Source organism: Pteropus medius, unplaced genomic scaffold, assembly GCF_902729225.1.
Source record: "Pteropus medius unplaced genomic scaffold, Ma_sr-lr_union100, whole genome shotgun sequence".
Lineage (NCBI taxonomy): Eukaryota > Metazoa > Chordata > Mammalia > Chiroptera > Pteropodidae > Pteropus > Pteropus medius.
In genome coordinates, this window is record NW_024344253.1 from 7,702,840 (window position 1) to 7,720,203 (window position 17,364).

The 17,364-nt window shown below is 38.3% G+C and overlaps 1 protein-coding gene across 1 annotated transcript; it reads left to right on the forward strand.

Moving 5' to 3' along the window:
- The first annotated feature begins 398 nt into the window (after nt 1-398).
- Nucleotides 399-17,102, forward strand: FUCA2 (alpha-L-fucosidase 2). Its single transcript, XM_039869732.1, has 7 exons — nt 399-791; nt 3,676-3,863; nt 7,096-7,435; nt 8,734-8,944; nt 9,174-9,364; nt 14,975-15,083; nt 16,338-17,102. Exons 1-7 carry the CDS (start codon nt 550-552, stop codon nt 16,476-16,478), a joined length of 1,422 nt encoding a protein of 473 aa, XP_039725666.1. The 5' UTR covers nt 399-549; the 3' UTR covers nt 16,479-17,102.
- The last annotated feature ends 262 nt before the right edge of the window (nt 17,103-17,364 follow it).

Below are 17,364 nucleotides of genomic sequence, written 5' to 3' on the forward strand. Positions count from 1 at the left end.
TCTTAGTTTGCTGCCTGGACCAGCAAACTAAGGACTTGGTTAAAAATGTAAGCTCTAGGGCCCAACCTGAATTGGAAACTCTTGGAATTTCACCTGATACAGACTCAGGCAACCAGAAGCTGAGAATGATCTGGGTTGTTTTCGGTGCTTTTAACCTAGAAGAGACAGGATGACTCGCTCGAGGTTTCTGCCTTGGCCTTTCAGGTCCATGGGTTGCCCTGCCCTCTCTTGACGTTTTTGTAACAGTCGTGCAGTTGGAGGAGGGAGGCGTTTTCATAGGTCCCTGAACCAGATTCATTTTCCCTTCAAAACTGGTAGAGTGACCGGGAGCCTTAGCTAAGCAGCCATAGGGATGGCACTGGCCTCCTCCCGAGATGCAACGGAGCCCTGCAGCCCTCCTGGGGACATTCTGCTCCGGCGCTACTCCCATTCCAGTGGGGGAGGGTGTCTTTCTCCTAGACAGCTTGGTCAGGTGACAGTGGCGGAGCGAACTTAAGCAGAGACGCGGAAGGACGCGAGCGGGCCGAGGGACGGAGGACGGCGCGGGACATGCTGCTCCCAGAGCTGCGGGGGGTCCCTCTCCCGCCGCCGTCGCCGCCGCCGCTGCTGCTGCTGCTGCTGTTGCTGCTGCAGCCGCCGCAATATTCTGCCCGCGGCGCCAAGCGCTTCGACCCCACCTGGGAGTCCCTGGACGCCAGGCAGCTGCCCGCTTGGTTCGACCAGGCTAAGTTCGGTATCTTTATCCACTGGGGCGTGTTCTCCGTGCCCAGTTTCGGGAGCGAATGGTTCTGGTGAGTGCACCTCCCTCCGTATTCTCTGACCCTGCTTTTGTGTCCCGGCCTCCAGCCAAGTCTCAGCCCACCGCCTTGGCCTGGTTGTTTTGCTTCCTTGTCAGTTTCGTCTCCCACTGTTTTAACCGCGTTTAGAATTTCCAGTGTTAAACGTATCATTTAGTGTATAAGCGCTTCGTCCTGGATGAGCACTGACTTTTTCCTATGTGACTGCTGTTTTCAGACACTTAATGTGGCCGGCCCTGGCTTCTTAGCCTCTGGATAGTTGCACTTATCAAGTTGTAGTTTTCATACTACAGTATAATCATCGACTGGTTAAACGAGCAGAAATTAATCAACTTGTGTAGAGTTAAATGATGTGCAGTGAAGCTTGGGCCTAAACTGTCCCTTGATACTGAGACTCGATGTTCTATCAGCTACCTGCCAATTTTGTGTGGTTAAACAAATTCATGAGTATGTGAAATATCTGTTCATTTGGGTGTAAACTGGCTCTCTAATGTCAAACTATTACCATGGGTGCCTCTAAAAAAATTTTTAAAAAGGTTCTAGAATGTTACCTTAATTTAAAAAACCTTAATTATTAATAGACTATATGGACGATGCTGCACAAATTACTCCTTAGATTTTACCTTGAGACCTATATAAAAATATGCATGCAATCTCTTACAACTATGAAGTGTTTCAGATACCTTTCCTAATTAAATATTTCAGGTATTAAATTCCTCAAGATAGAAATGTAATCAAATATATGTGTTGTGTATATGTGTGTGCATATATATATTCCTAAGTAAAATAAAAATGAGTTTATTAAAATCTACTTTACATATTATGTAGTGTACATCAAATTTAACATATACTATATATAGTAGATACAATATAGAGTATACTTAGTATACTTTGTAACATTTTCTACAGATTAACTTTCTACAACCAGTAAGTATTATTAAATTAGGCCAGTCGTGTAAGCTATGGAGTACTATTCATCTACTCTTTTGAAATCAATTTGTTGTAAAACAAGGGACTTTCTTCTTACACCATGTTTTACTAAACGTATTTACTTCAGGATATTATAAATCTTTCTTTGCAAGTTTTGTGCCCTAAGGCATTTTGGGGTTATTTTTGAAATGTTTCAGGTTAGCTAGGTACATAAATTAACAGTTTTTCTTATTTTATTAAACATAATACATATTTTAAGTTATCATTTTGTTCAGCCATGAAGAATAAGTAAATATACATTTGATGCTGGAAGAGGATTTGACGTTTGTTAATTGAGACTAGTGTTCTGCCCAAAACAGCTAGTTTCGAGAAATTTTATTCTTTGCAATTGTTAACTTTTCACTTTCTACAAATGAACACAGGGTTGTTTGTTGTGACCTAGAACGATAAAGATATTTCTTAAACAAAACAAAATAAAGGTCTGGAAGTACATTAACTTTGCGGAAGTTTATATAACATTTATGGTTTCTCTCTGTGTGCTTTCTAAACCTCTGCTCCCCATTCCAATTGACTGGTGGGCAGTCAACAGTAGTGATGAGTATATCTGACTATCCTTAATGGTAATTTAAAACCAAATATAAATGATGGACTGTTGAGGTGCCCTTTTTCATGTCTATTAGTATGAAATTTGAGAAGTGGCTCTAGACAATATAGAAAATGTAGGTTCAAATTAGACTATGCTAAGAGAAAAATAGGATAAATCTCTTAACTTTGTTCAACTTTCTGACTCCCAGTTTCTCTTCTGTAGTTCAACTTATAAGGTAAAAAGGTGTCATGGGTCAATTCAAATACTTCCACTTCAAGGTCTAGAAAACCCAAATAAAATGCGTAATAACAGGCTTGTTATCATACACAAGGAGACATTTAGAGGTAGTTGGCTCATTGATGAAATCAAAGACAGGTTCTTTCTTTCATCCTCAGTCTGTTGACTTGTTCCTTCATGGTCACATGACAGCCAGGCATCACTTCATACAACCTTGTCTAAAAGCAGGAAGGCTGTTTTTCCTTCTTATTAGAGAGGAAACCATTCCCAGAATCTCCTAAATTGACTTTCCCTTAAATTTCATTGGCCAACATGGCTCAAGTGTCTATGTCGAAGCTGCAGTGGAAGCTGGAAAATTACGAATCTGACTTTTGAGCAAACAAACAATAGTGTCTGTGACATATATCTTTAATGAAGTCTCAGCAGAAATAACCTGATCATCTTTGGAGATGTAGTGTTGATTATGAGTCTGTTCGTCCTGTAGAAATATTCTTACGAAAGGAGTGGCAGAAAAAGTAGATGGGCCAGAGATGTGGCTTGTGACTTTTTTTCTTGAGAATAGTTACTGCTATGTTTATCTAAAATGTATAATTATGTTTTCTGGTGCAGTTTTCCTCATGAAGCCTTGCTTAGGAATGTAGGCCCCATTGTGCAGAATAAATACATATAATAGTAATCCTTGAAGGTTGAGTCAATATATTAAAATAACAGCATCTTCTAAATTTTACTGTTGCATCCTCCCACATTGATTCTGTGCTAGCGAATATAATAGATCCGTATTATGTTTTAGACACATAATCTTCCCTTTGAAGCCTTCTTCACTTATGTTACAAAGATACATACTACATGCTACAATCCAAAAGTGGAGAATCAATAGCAAATGGATGGCTGGGTTGTCTAGAATGTTCTTGTTTATGAGCTGAGTAGATTTCACAGAGGGATAGATGGAAACGAGAGGAGTTTGGGTTTACATAAGCTTTCCTTGAAGTAAAGTCAGATGAATGGGGAAATAAGAAAGGGTCTGGGTAATATTTGAGTGAGGGGGAATTAGTAAAGGGATCTGGTACAAGTATTTCAAATGTTTCTATGTATGCTCTTTACGTGCTGTTCTGTTCCTCCCCTTAGGTGGTATTGGCAAAAGGAAAAGATACAAACGTTTGTGAACTTTATGAAAGATAATTACCCTCCTGATTTCACATATGAAGATTTTGGACCACTATTTTCAACAAAGTTTTTTAATGCAAGCCAGTGGGCAGATATTTTTCAGGCTTCTGGTGCCAAATACATTGTCTTAACTTCCAAACATCACGAAGGTAAATGCAACATCTATGACCACTGACAATGGTTATTAAATATAAAGTAGTATTTTTGGAAGAAGAAACTAAAGAGAGGTCATTCACATGAAATCTGAGTTTTCTCTTAGGAGTAATCTTATGTGATTACTGATATTTGCTTATAATTTAAGGGACAACATGTTCCCCCAATTAAGAAGCATTAGGGATGCAGGAAATCATACCCTCCACACAACAGAGAAAAAAATTAAAAAATGATCACATTTTGCCGTATGCATATTTAACAATGTTTTCAAAATTTGATTAAAGTTGTTTGTAGTGGGATGTGGGTTACCGGTCAAAATATATAATTGGAATTGCACTCTTTCCTTAACTCTCTCTCTCTTTTTTTTAATGCCTATAGCATCTGGTAGTCCTAGGTGGTCTCCCATCCAAGTGCTAACCAGGATCGACTCTGCTTAGCTTCCGGGATCAGACGAGATCGAGCACGTTCAGGGTGGCCTGGCCGTAGACTCCTTCCTTAACTTTCATTCCACATCTGTAATGCATTCTGGGAAGGCACCATGGGGGTTATGCCATTGCAGTCTTGCATCATTACCAACACACATGGCTGTGCTTTTGGCCAACTCTTAGATGGCCCAATGGTGGAAAATTTGCTAGTGTTGAAAGTGACACAGATCCCCTGAAAGGAAAAGGACCCCGGAACTGTAATTGTGCCCAGAAATATCAGAGATGGGGGAAGAATATCTGAAAGGAATATCTGAAAGGAAAGTATTAGTCAAGGGTCTCCAGAGAAACAGAACCCACAGAAAGTAGAATAGATATAAAGAGATTTATTACAAGAAACTGACTCATGGAGGCCAAGAAGTCAAGACCCAGGAGAGCTCTGGTATAGTTCCAGTCTAAATCTAAAGGCCTGAGAAGCAGGAAAGTAGATGCCGTAAGTTCTAGCCAAGTCTGAGTCCAAAGATAGGAGAAGATCAATGACTCAGTTCAAGGACAGGGAGAGAGAAAGAATTCTTTCTTACTCGGCTTTTTATTCTATTTAGGCCTTCAACAGATTGGACAAGGCCCACCGCACTGAGGAGGGCAAGCTGCTTTACTCAGTCGACCTACTCAAATGATTCACTCATGCAGAAATACCCTCATGGAATAATGTTTAACTAAATATCTGGTCACCCTGTGGCCCAGTGTAGTTGACAGACAGAGTTAGCCATCACTGTGGTCCTACGTCAATAGAATTGTTTCCACCCATTACCATTACAGTATTTATAAGATCAAAGAAATGTCAAGAAACTATTATTGTCTTAACTTCATATTAAGTCATTTCACAATTTCCTCTGTATGACCATCTTTGCCTTGGAATAAGAAATTTTGCCTCACTGTTTTTAAGAGTGGGGAGGAGAATAAGAAGGAAGAACCAAAACCACAAATCTGTAATTATCTTAGAACATTTTCCCCTTTGGCCACATTCTAGTGGCTTAATAATTTCCTCCTAATATGTTTCTCCTGCTTAGATGAATATTTATGAAATGTATTTGCTTGTGAACATGTTGATTTCTTGCTCTAGGAACTTGTGCCAAACTGTATGGCATGAAGTATTATATAGTGAGCTAACTGAGAAACAAAACAAAACAGTTCTTAATCACACTGTGAGGATAGATGATGAAGCTCACATTTATAAACTTTCTAGGACCCATGTTGTCAGATGTTTCCATTGCTTATGGAAAAGACCCTGCTGAGCTTGGCTGAGCAGGAAGACTGCTGTGCAAGCTTCAAGTGGTGATACTGAACTGAAGACCCATGTGGTTTTAGCCCTGCTGGACATTAGGGCCTGTCAAGTTGAAACATTTTGAATAAGACTTTAAATATCTACACTGCTTTGAAGCTTACCACAAACATCGTTGGAACAAGCGTGAGCTCTTTTAAAGGCTCTAAATGTACATTAAATCTCACCTTAAAGGTCAAAAAAAAAAAAAAGCTTCTTAAAAAAGAATCTAAAGAGTGTGTTCATCTTACACTTGTCCTAATTTACAGGAGTAAAATGTTTCACCAAAAGCACCTTGTATTATGTCTATTCTCAGAGATTCTTTTAGATTTCAGTGGGATAATAACAATGTACCTATGTTCCTAGGCATTAAATAAAAATTTTGAGGCTTTACATGATTTCTTAAGTATTTCATTTTATATATTGCTTCTAATATTTTTATATAAAACAACTAGCAATCTAAATGCAAATTCCTTTTAAATATGAATTATTTCAAAGTGCTTGTTTAATGGTAGATGTTATTTTTCTTACCCATTAGTTGGTAGATAATTCACTTTTAGGTAATTTAAAGAGCAATATCAAAGTCTATGACTTTAGAGTAAGAGGAGATTACAAATGATGGGTATTGTATTTTAAAATACAGAACTACTGAGGAATAGGGGTTTCTGCATAATAATGAGCTTAACTGAAATTTACATCTAAGAATCACATACAATAAAATAAATAATCTTAAAACCAGGGAATATACTTTAATCATAGCTGTAATTTGCTAATGTTGACTGCTGATTTTGTTTTAGACCCAGTGTTAGCAATTGGCGAGGGGTATAGCAGAGAACAAGCAGATATGATGCTGTTTCGTCAAGGAGCTTATATTCTAAGAAGGAAAATACAGAAGATAGATCAGACTATACAGACCTATGGGTACCCTGAGAGTTACTTTGAAAAACCTCGGCATATGATTTCACTTATATGCGGAATCTAAGGAACAAAGTAAATGAACACACACAGTGAAAACAGACTCTAGATACCGAGAACAAACAGTGGTGATTGCCCAAAGGGAGGCTGGCTGGAAATGGTGAAGGGATGAAGAAATACAAATTGGTAGTCATGAAATAGTTATGGGGACGTAGAGTACAGCATAGGGAATATAGTCAACAATACTGTAATGACTATGTGTAGTGCCAGGTGGGTACTACACTAATTAGGGGATCACTTCGTAAATTACATAAATGCCTAATCATTATGCCGTACGCCTGAAACTAATATAAAATTAAATAAAATTTAAAACTTCGGTTCTACCTTGTTTAAATTCTCATATAAAAGCAGAATACATACTATAAAAAAATTGCCATAAAACAGTTGTTGGTAGAAGCAGTTATTTACATGTCATGTGCATGATCGAATTTCTTTTTGGCATTTGTACAGGTAGAAATTTACTAAAATAAAATCTATATGCTTACATAAGTTTTTAATATAATTGTACAGGCTTCACCTTGTGGGGTTCCAAGTACTCGTGGAACTGGAATGCTGTGGATGAGGGTCCAAAGAGGGATCTCGTTAAGGAACTTGAGGTAGCTATTAGGAAGAAGACCTCCCTGCGTTTTGGACTGTACTATTCGCTTTTCGAGTGGTTTCATCCGTTCTTCCTCGACGATGAATCTAGCTCATTCCAGAAGCGACAATTTCCAGTTTTTAAGATGTTACCTGAGCTCTACGAGTTGGTGAACAAGTACCGGCCCGAGGTCCTGTGGTCAGATGGCGATGGAGGGGCGCCAGACTCCTACTGGAACAGCACAGGTTTCTTAGCTTGGCTGTACAATGAAAGGCATGTATGCTGTTAGAGTTGTTATAGTGACCTTAACGTGCCTAATACATGTATACCATTTCATTCTTTTGCTTCTTGAAATACTTCTTTTCATGTCCATGTGTGGTATAAGGGAAGAAATCATTATAAATAATGCTTATTGAATATGCCGGTATTTACTCAAGGTAATCAAGAATTACAAATCAGAAGTCAAATACAACTCAATAGTCTGATTTTGAAATCAGACTAAAAATCAAGGAATCCAGAATTTTGAAGACATTAATTTTGTGGGTCCCCATCTTCATCTCCTGTTCTGGGACAACGCTTGTTTACTCATGACTGTTTCTGATTCTGTGCTTTTCAATTCCTCTAATTGCTTCTTCTTTTTATCCTCTTACCCTTTTGATAATCTTTGCTGCCCAATGTCCTCCTTGTCTGTCTCCTTTATTTTCTTAATCGTCAGCATTCTCACCTCTTCCTATTTCCTATTGCTTTCTAGCATGTTCTGGCTTGCCCCATTAGAACAGGCAGTTCCGACTGAACTCCTCTATGAGGTATAAATTATATGGAACAAATTTATATTCATAACTAGAAGGTACTTGGTATTGTGTTATGAAGTCAGGGAGTGTTCTGCATGTATTCTCTAGGCCCACAAAGGGTGCACATACAAATATTCTAGAGAGCTCTTGATATTTAAAATAGCATTTCTCCAGGTACTCCTTCCAACTGGAAAGATTGGGAGCCATCCACTTAAATTTGTGAATCAGAACTGTCCCCTCTAAGTACAGAGATGCAGGAGGCACCACCCGCTATGATAAATAAAGTTGTGGACTTATTTCATGCCACAGTTGACTTTCCTGAGAATTTTCAATACTAGGCACAATTGTAAGAAAGAGAAAGGCTAGAATGTATATAAGATAGTTCAGTCACAGGTGAGAAGAAAGTCTTGACTGTAAATTCAGTGTTGGCTATATCATCCACAATATGGAGGGAGCTTCAGATAATAGTGCGATATTTTTATAAGTGCTGTATGTGCTGGGGACGGGACTAGGTGTTTTATATGTTATTTCTGTTCTAATAATAGATGAAGTAGTTGATAATTTGGAGGACTTACGTAAAAAGCTTAGAAAATGACAGAGACAGGATTGGATTCCACCCAGGTCTATTTGACTTCAAAGCCACAGACTTTGTGTTATATTAGGCTATGGTGAATTTTCAGGAGTGGATTTCAGTCAGATCTCTTTGCTGTGACATTTCCTTTTGCGCAAAAAAAAAACAACTTTACTTTTTGTTTATAAAAAGTTTACTTTTCATTTCAGCCCAGTTGGGAACACAGTAGTCACCAATGACCGATGGGGAGCTGGTAGCATCTGTAAACATGGTGGCTACTATACCTGCAGTGATCGTTATAACCCAGGATATCTTTTGCCACATAAATGGGAAAACTGCATGACAATAGACAAGTTTTCCTGGGGCTATAGGAGGAATGCTGGAATCTCTGACTATCTTACAATTGAAGAACTGGTGAAGGTACAATAAAATGTCTGATAACTATTATGGTAATATTCTTAATAGAGTGGGTGTGTGAATTAATTTTTATAATTTGTAAGGCTCAATGGCCTATAAAGACAGGACATTCTTCTGTCTTCCATGTTTGTTCTCCTAGTTAGTAACTATATATCCATGTCTAAGTCTGTAACATATTAACACATTGACAAAGGAATTATTTTATCTAAGAACTATATTCTTAATTTTTTAGCAACTAGTACAAACTGTTTCATGTGGAGGAAATCTTTTGATGAATATTGGGCCCACACACGATGGCATCATTTCTCCAATTTTCGAGGAACGATTAAGGCAAATGGGGGCCTGGCTAAAAGTCAATGGAGAAGCCATTTATGAAACGAACACTTGGAGATCCCAGAATGACACCGTCACCCCAGATGTATGGTATGTTATTCTTCTTACCAAGTACTATTTGATAGAGGAAGGCATTTAGAATTTCTCCAAATACATACATACATATATATATATATATATATATAGTGAGAAGTAGGCTAAAAAAGGAAATTGGATAAATGCTTATCTACACAAAACACTTCTTAAACTTTATTTACTATAAAGAGAAGGAAGGAGAAGAAATTAGCATGTTTTTGAATACTAACTGTTTAGCAAATTGAGCTTAAATCATCTCTAGATATCTCCTAATGGTGGATAAATTACAGTGAAAAGTAGTCAACTCTTATAAAAATTATAAGCAATCCAGAAAAGTGAAAAACACTGAGTGGTTAATCCAAAAGAGAGACTTCTATTTAGTCATTTAAGTAAATTCTAACTTTTGCAGAAAAATATTAAAAATCAGCCCAAATAACATTATTTTAATTGATTAAAAAAACTGTAACATGTTCATATATTATTCAAATAAATCTAAACCTGAAGTTTCTTTAAAATTAATTATCTTTACTTGCTAATTTTTCTTTTTATGGTATTCTTTAAAAGCTCTGTCTCAAACTTCTCTCTGAGCTCTGGAAGTTTCCATGTGCCAATGTCATGAATCAGACTCTGCATATATGCTACTTTCTGATGTGGAGTCTTAACATATATATAAATAAGAGTAGTATGAGCGAAGCTCTAAAAATTCACCTTGCGTAGCTACTAAAGTGAGTATAGCCTAATCAAATATAAATCAAAAGATTAGACTAAACGTTCTTTGATCTCATTTGACTTATGACTTAAAAAATTATTTCTCACTGAAGAAAATAAAGTAATGGTAGTTTTAGAATGTTGGGCCTGGGAGAAGCCATAATGAGAACTCAGTACCGATCCTTCATTTTACAGAGGTTAGTTAAATCTGGTTTTGGAATTTTTTTCTGTGCTTATATTTGACTGTGACAGTGTCGAACCTGGGACTTCACAATTATTAACCAATATTCCATTAGTTTTTCTTTTACTAAGTAAAGATAAAAGCCAAGATATTTAACAAGGCCCCCAAACCCCTGTGTCTGGCTCCTGCCAGCATCACAGACCTCAGATGCCCCTGCTCTCTCCTCACTGTTAAGAGCTTTCACCCTTGGTGTCATTGTTTATGCTTCCCTTCCTTGCAGCAGGCATCCACAGTGTCATCATAAGAAACGTCCAAAACTGTAGAGAATTTTTATGAGTTTATTTCAGCCAAAACTGATGACAGTTGCCAGGAAGCAAGATCTTAAGTGCTCTGGAGGACAGTTTTGCAGCTTTTATGGATTTGAAATTGAGGGAATAGAAGGAAGACTACATGGAGGTGGGAGAAAGCAAGGTGGGGATTGGATTACAGGACAGTTAACAAGATCATGTGCTCTGTAGGGTGGTTGAGTTTATTTCAAAGGTGTGTTAACCTAGATGCACTAAAGCACTGGACAGGTCTTGCTTAAGGCAAAAGTAAACCTTTAACTAAAAAAATTATATGTCTAGGGTGTGACTGCCCACCATGACCTGCCCAGTTAGGAATTTATGATCCAATCATCTTGTGAGGTTACTTTCCATAGAACCCTTTTTCATCCACAATAGACTCCAGGATCTATTCCTAAAATCCTTCCAGATTTTAGCCCTGGTTCACTGTCAGTGACTCCAGATCTACTATACAGAATTCTTATTGATTTTTAATATCAGTTCTAATTTGCTGGCCCTCAGTCCTGTATCTTTTCTCTTCCAGGGAGCTTGTTCGTTCTACTCTTGCTACCCCTTCTTTTGGTCATACCTCAGACCTGAACCACCTACCAGTAATTGTACTCCTTCTGTGACCTCAATTTGAAGCATTCTACTGTCTAACCTCTTATATTTCAGCTCACTCCACGCAGCATTTCAGCTTCCAAAGTGTTCTGTAATCCATTGATTATACCATCTTTGATCCTATCATGTTTTATCTGTCCTTCATGTCTTACTCTCTCAAATTCTTTTTTTTTTCCCCTTATCCAGGTCAGATTATATAGCTGGTACTTCCATTGCATATTCCCTCAATTCCTTAACTTTCTCTCTCTCTTTCATACTCATTAAAATCTCAACTTTGATTAAATTCAGCTCTACTTATTCCATACTGGTCCCTTGGCAGCTACACACACACACACACACACACACACCGCTCAAAATATTCATTTTTGGCTTTAAGGCCAACCCTTGTGAACTGGATCTCATCACATATTTTCCACTCAAGGATGCTGTTTCAGTGATTCTCCCCCATTCGCTTCTCATCTTCAATTTTCCCTCTTTATTAGATACTTTCTTAACGCTATACAAATATTTCTTTCATCTTAAAAATGTACTCTTTCGATCCTACTTGGATGCTACCTTCCCATTTCTCTCATTTCCTTTATAATAAAACATGTTAATTCTTTTTACTTGATATTTCCAATTTCTTGCTTCTCTCGGACTCACTCTGGTCAGGCTCTGCCTATGACTGCGCGATGCCACGGTTATTGAGGCCCACAATCACCTCTTCCTTGCCAGATCCAGGGGTGGCTCCCAGACTCTCTTTTCTGAGCTTATGGCAGCATTTGTCTCCGTTGATTGTTGTCTCTCCTTGTCTTCATTTGCCTGTGGGCTGCTCCTTCTTAGTTTCCTTTGCTGGTTCCACCTCAAGTTCCCAATCTCTGAATCGTGAAGTGCCTTGAGGCTTAGGCCTTGGACTTCTAGTCTCTATTTATTTTAATTCCTCAAAGGGATACCACCCATTTTAATGGCATTCAATGCTTTACTGATGACCTCTACAATGCAGACTTCTTTTCTTGAACTCCAGACTCCTAAATTCAACTTCCTAGTCAACATCTCCACTTGGAAGTATAAGGATCTTAAACCTGTTAAATCTAAAACATATGTCCTAATTTTAAAATTGTGCTTGATATTACTTCCACCTACCATCTTTCCCATCCTGTTAATGGCAGCTTCATCCTTTTAGGTGGTTGTCAGGCCAAAAACTGGTGTCCTTAACTTCCCTTTTATATCCCACAGCCAATCCATCAGCAAATATCATAACCTCTATTTTTGAAATATCCACATCTGACCACTTATCCTCTGTGTGGCAACTTTCCTTTTAGTCTCCATTGTCTTTTCTCTAGATGACTTCAGTAGCCCCTTGACTGACGTTTCCATCCTTATCCCTTTATTTGCCACAGAACTTTTTAAATAATAAATCAGGCGATGTCACCACCATGCTCAAATTCCACCAATGGCTTCCAGTCAGAGAGGCTTATCAGGTCCTATAAAAACTGGCTCCTTGCTGTCGCTGTGCTCTTGTCTGCTGCTGGGCCACCCCTCACTTTCTCTCCTTCAGCCGCTCTGCTCTCCCTGCTGTAGTTTCGGCAGGCCGTGCGCACTCTTGCACTGGGAGTTCTCTGCTTGCTGGTCTCTTTCTCTAGCTACCCACATGCTGTCCCTCATGTTCTTTAGGTTTCCTCAATGCCACCTCCTCACAGAAGTCTTCCCGGACTATTCCCTGACTATTTAAAATACTACCCCAGATCCCTCCTTTCCAGCCGAGCATGCTCTATCCTTATTTGCCTTCAGTTTTCTCCATAGCACTTAATCATCACCTGACATGCATTCATTTGCTCATTCTAATTTTCCCCACTACAGTGTTAGCTCTGTGAGGACAGAGATGTTTTCAATGCTATGTCTCCAGTTCTAAAAGATTTCAATAACTGTGTTGAATAATTGAGTGAAAAAATGAACAATTTCTGTTTTCTTTATCTAGACTGTACTCTTTTTACTTTTTCCATTTTTTTTCTCATTCATTCTTTAAGTCTCAGATTACATGTCACTTTCTTGGAGAGGCTTCTTGCTGATGATGTAATCTAAAAAAATCCCTGTGTTATAATTTTTCAATTTCCTTTTCTTTCATAGTACTTACAGAAACTCAGGCTTTTATATTATTTGTGGGATTATTTAATGTCTTCCTCACTCTAGTCTAAGTTCCATAAGAACAAGAACTCAAGCACGTGGTTTTCTAACACCAACCACAAAACTTGGCCCAGCACTGACACATATGCATCAGTTGAATAAAGGAACATGGAGATTTGAATTAAGGGTGGAAAGCCATCTGCTCTTGCATCTTCCCCTCTTCACTCACCTACCCTGCCTATTTCCAATTCTATGAGAACAGTCCGATGAATGTTATGGCGCAAACAATTCTGAGACCCACAGAGCCAATTGAGATTAATTATGAGCCTTTATTAGCCGGCCGGCGACTGACTCTCTACCACGCAGGGCTAGAGGAGATCAGCCCTGAGCTTTCAGAGCAGGCAGCTGATAAAGCTCAAGACCATATCCTGGTGGTCCCCTGAACAAGCCAGCGGATTACAGAAGTGGAAGTTGGCTTTTAGCATATCTTTGCCCAGAACAACACCCTTAATTAACAAGTAAATGGATTACAGAAGCAGACATTGGCCATCTACATATTTTATACAATACACTTCCTAAACCACACACCAGCAAGTAGGACAACTTCTGATATCTAAAGATATTTCTTCCCTGTAGCTGACTTAGCTAGTTTGCTCACTTGAAAATTTTCCACCCTTAACAATGAAGAGCAATAGTAGAAAAATCTTTGTTCTAAGAACTTTTTGGTACTGGGGAAATGGGGGAAGAAGGTGCTGTGATATTGTTATTTACAACAAGAAATGTGTTTCTGGCGCAGAGTTCCTAGAACTCTTAGAATTTCCCAAACGATGAGAGCTATAAAGGGTTCTTTTGTTATGCTAATGAGACGACTTTTGAGGCACCACAGGATGGGGGATGGTCGCCAGGAGACCTAATCCTTTAGAGGTTTGAAACTTTAAGTCCTACCACAGATCTCCAGAGAGGGCGGAGGCTGGAGTTTTAATCAATCGTCATTGGCCGGTGATTTAATCAATCATACCTGTGAAATGAGGTCTCCATAGAAATCCGAAAGGACAGGGTTTAGAGAGTTTCCTTCCAGGTTGGTGGAGGTGCTTAGAGTAGTGTGCTGGAGAGGGCATGAAAACGCCTTCCCTTTCCCCATGCTTTGCCCTGTACATCTCTTCCATCTGGCTGTCCCTGGGTTGTACCTTTTTATAACAGACCAATAATCCAGTAGTAAAATGGTTCTTGATTTCTGTGAGTTGCTTTAACAGATTAATTGAACCCAAGGAGGGGGTCATTGGAACCTCCCATCTATAACCTGTTGGGGTCAGATGCCCAGATGTCAACTTGGACTTGTGCTTGGTGTCTGAAGTTGGGGGAAACAGAGAGTCCTCTAAGACTGAGCCCTTAATCTGTGGAATCTGACACTATCTCCAGGTAGACAGTGTCAGAATTGAGTTAAGTTGTATGATCCCCAGATGGTGTCTGAGAATTTTTTTTGTGATATAGGGACCTGTCCACACACAATGGAATTGGTATCAATACCCTTTGGGTGCTTTTTACATTACCATTGGGCTATTTTCCCTTCCCTCCATTAATGAAGACCTGGTAAATATTTACCAAACGGAAGTATCTCTGTAAATAATTCCAGACCTGACCCAAAAATAATGAGAAATATTACTATGCCTTTTCCTCCTTTAATAACAGGTATACAACCAAACGTAAAGAAAATTTGGTCTATGCCATGTTTCTCAAATGGCCCATATCTGGACAGCTGATTCTTGGCCAACCCAAAGCTACTCTGGGGTTAACAGAGGTAAGAGGGAATTTTGTCTTCACTGTCCCTTTAAATTGTTGACTAGGATATCCTGATCAAAACGTAGCTTTTAACTTTACAGAGAGCCTTATATATGTTCCTCTTATTAATCATAAGAGTAATTTTAAAATGAACTTCATCGATGATGATGTTTGGCCAACACCTGTAAAAATTTTCTTTTATTTCCCCCCAAAATGACTTATAAAGCAGCTACATTATCTCCGTGCATATCAGTGTAAAATATTCTTTACAATTATTCTATGTTGTTCAGGTTCACTGTATGCATCTGAAATAATGCTTTTCATAAAACTGGAATTGTTATTCCTCTGAATAAAAGTAATATGTTATGGCCCTCCTATGTCAAGTTCATACAAATTTTTGAGAAAGTTAAAGGTTAATATAACAGTTGTAACCACTAGGTCTGGTATTGAGGTTTAATGCCAGAGGCTGGTATTAAATATTAGGGGGATATATTTCGCAGTTTATTTTTAAGAAATCAACAAGTTCCTTAGAGGTGAGTTGTCCATGTTTCTCCTTGCATCATTTTTTCATATTTCATTTCTAACTCCTGTGGTTGATCAGGCAGAAAAGAAGACGGAGTTCAAATCTGATGTTTAATTACAGTTTAGTGGCCTGTGTATGACATTATCTTTTTATTTTATCAATGTTCTCTTTGGCCTTCATTAATACTGTTATTTAAAAGTTCACGGGTTTTGCTTTTATATGCTCTACATGACAAGCAAAGTTTTCTGGTTCAAAATAACTGTAGTTATATAGAAAACTACTTTTTAAATTCACTTAGTATAAGACTAAGGATATAAAACAATTATAGTAATAACTGGTCACAGTTATGTATGGTCGATTAGTGGGTTACTGGAAAATTTGAGGAGGAAATCTGGCTGGATAAGGGAGAGGAGCCTTTCTCCAAACATTCTGTGTGAAAACTTAATTTGGGCAGTTTAGTTCCAGAGTCATTTTCCCTACTCTGACACTTCAGTCAGCCTTCACAGTTCTTCTTCTCCAACTCCTGCGCATTTTTATTTGAGAATATAGGAACAAGAATAAAGGCATAAGACAGACGTATGCACTCTTTAATCGAGGGTTATTAAAACAGCTTGTGAACTACTAGATAAAAGTAAAAAATGAATCTTCTGTCTACAATGCTTGTTTAAGAAATATCAACCATTCCTCAATAAAGTAGATGAGTCAAAGAGATACATTTGGAGACATTTGTGTGTATGTTTTTAATTTCAGGTTAAACTACTGGGACATGGACAGCCACTTAAATGGATCTCTTTGAAGCAAAATGGCATTATGGTGAAACTGCCACATCTAACCTTTCATCAGATGCCCTGTAAATGGGGCTGGGCTCTAGCATTAACTAATGTGATCTAATGTGCAGGAGAGTGGTTCATTTTGAAGTTACATCTAAGACTAGAAAATATCAGGTTTCTATAATTGTCGCATATGGAGAAAGCAAATGTAAAATGGGCCAAGAAAAGTCAAGTAATTATTTAGGCAATGCAGCCTCTTTTCTCCTCTTACTCTCCATTTTTTTTCCACCTAAATTACCCATGTAATTGTTTTAACTCTCCAGTGCAATCTGTGAAGGGGTTTAGAACAGGCCTCGGCAAGATGTGCCACTTCAGCATGTGAATTATTTTGAGCAGAAGGCAATCGAAACTCTGCAAGCTCATGAGAAATTTTATCTCTTCCGTAAAGAATTTAAATTTGGGGCCATAATAAGACTTATCACCAGAAGTAACTTTTTAGGACTTATCTACAGGGCAGGGCAAAGTTCTAATTACGGAACATCTGATTTTCTTATCCTATGAATGATCTTCCTCCTCTATGAAGCACCAAGGCACCTTACCTCAAACTTAGCTCAGAATGCCACGTGTATCTCATTTTAACTTTCTGCCTCTGAACCTCTCATGTATGTGGGGCCTCTGAACTTGCTCATGTATGTGGGATTCCCACATATATGCATGTAATTAAATTTGATTATCTTCAATTGTTTATCTGTCTTATGTCATTTTGATTAGACCAGTAGGAAGAACCTAGAAGGGTAGAGGCAATTTTCTCCTTTCCCTATGTTTGCTATTGAAGTCTCTTCACATTGAATTTAATTCCAGCTGTGATTCAGAGGTGGAAATTTTTGTTTGAGTAGCTAGGAATTAGTGTTGTTAAGGACTGAATTGTGTCTCTTGCTAAATTCATGTTGAAGCCCTAACCTCCAGTGCAGCTATATTTGGAGACAGAGCCTTTAAAGAAATAACTA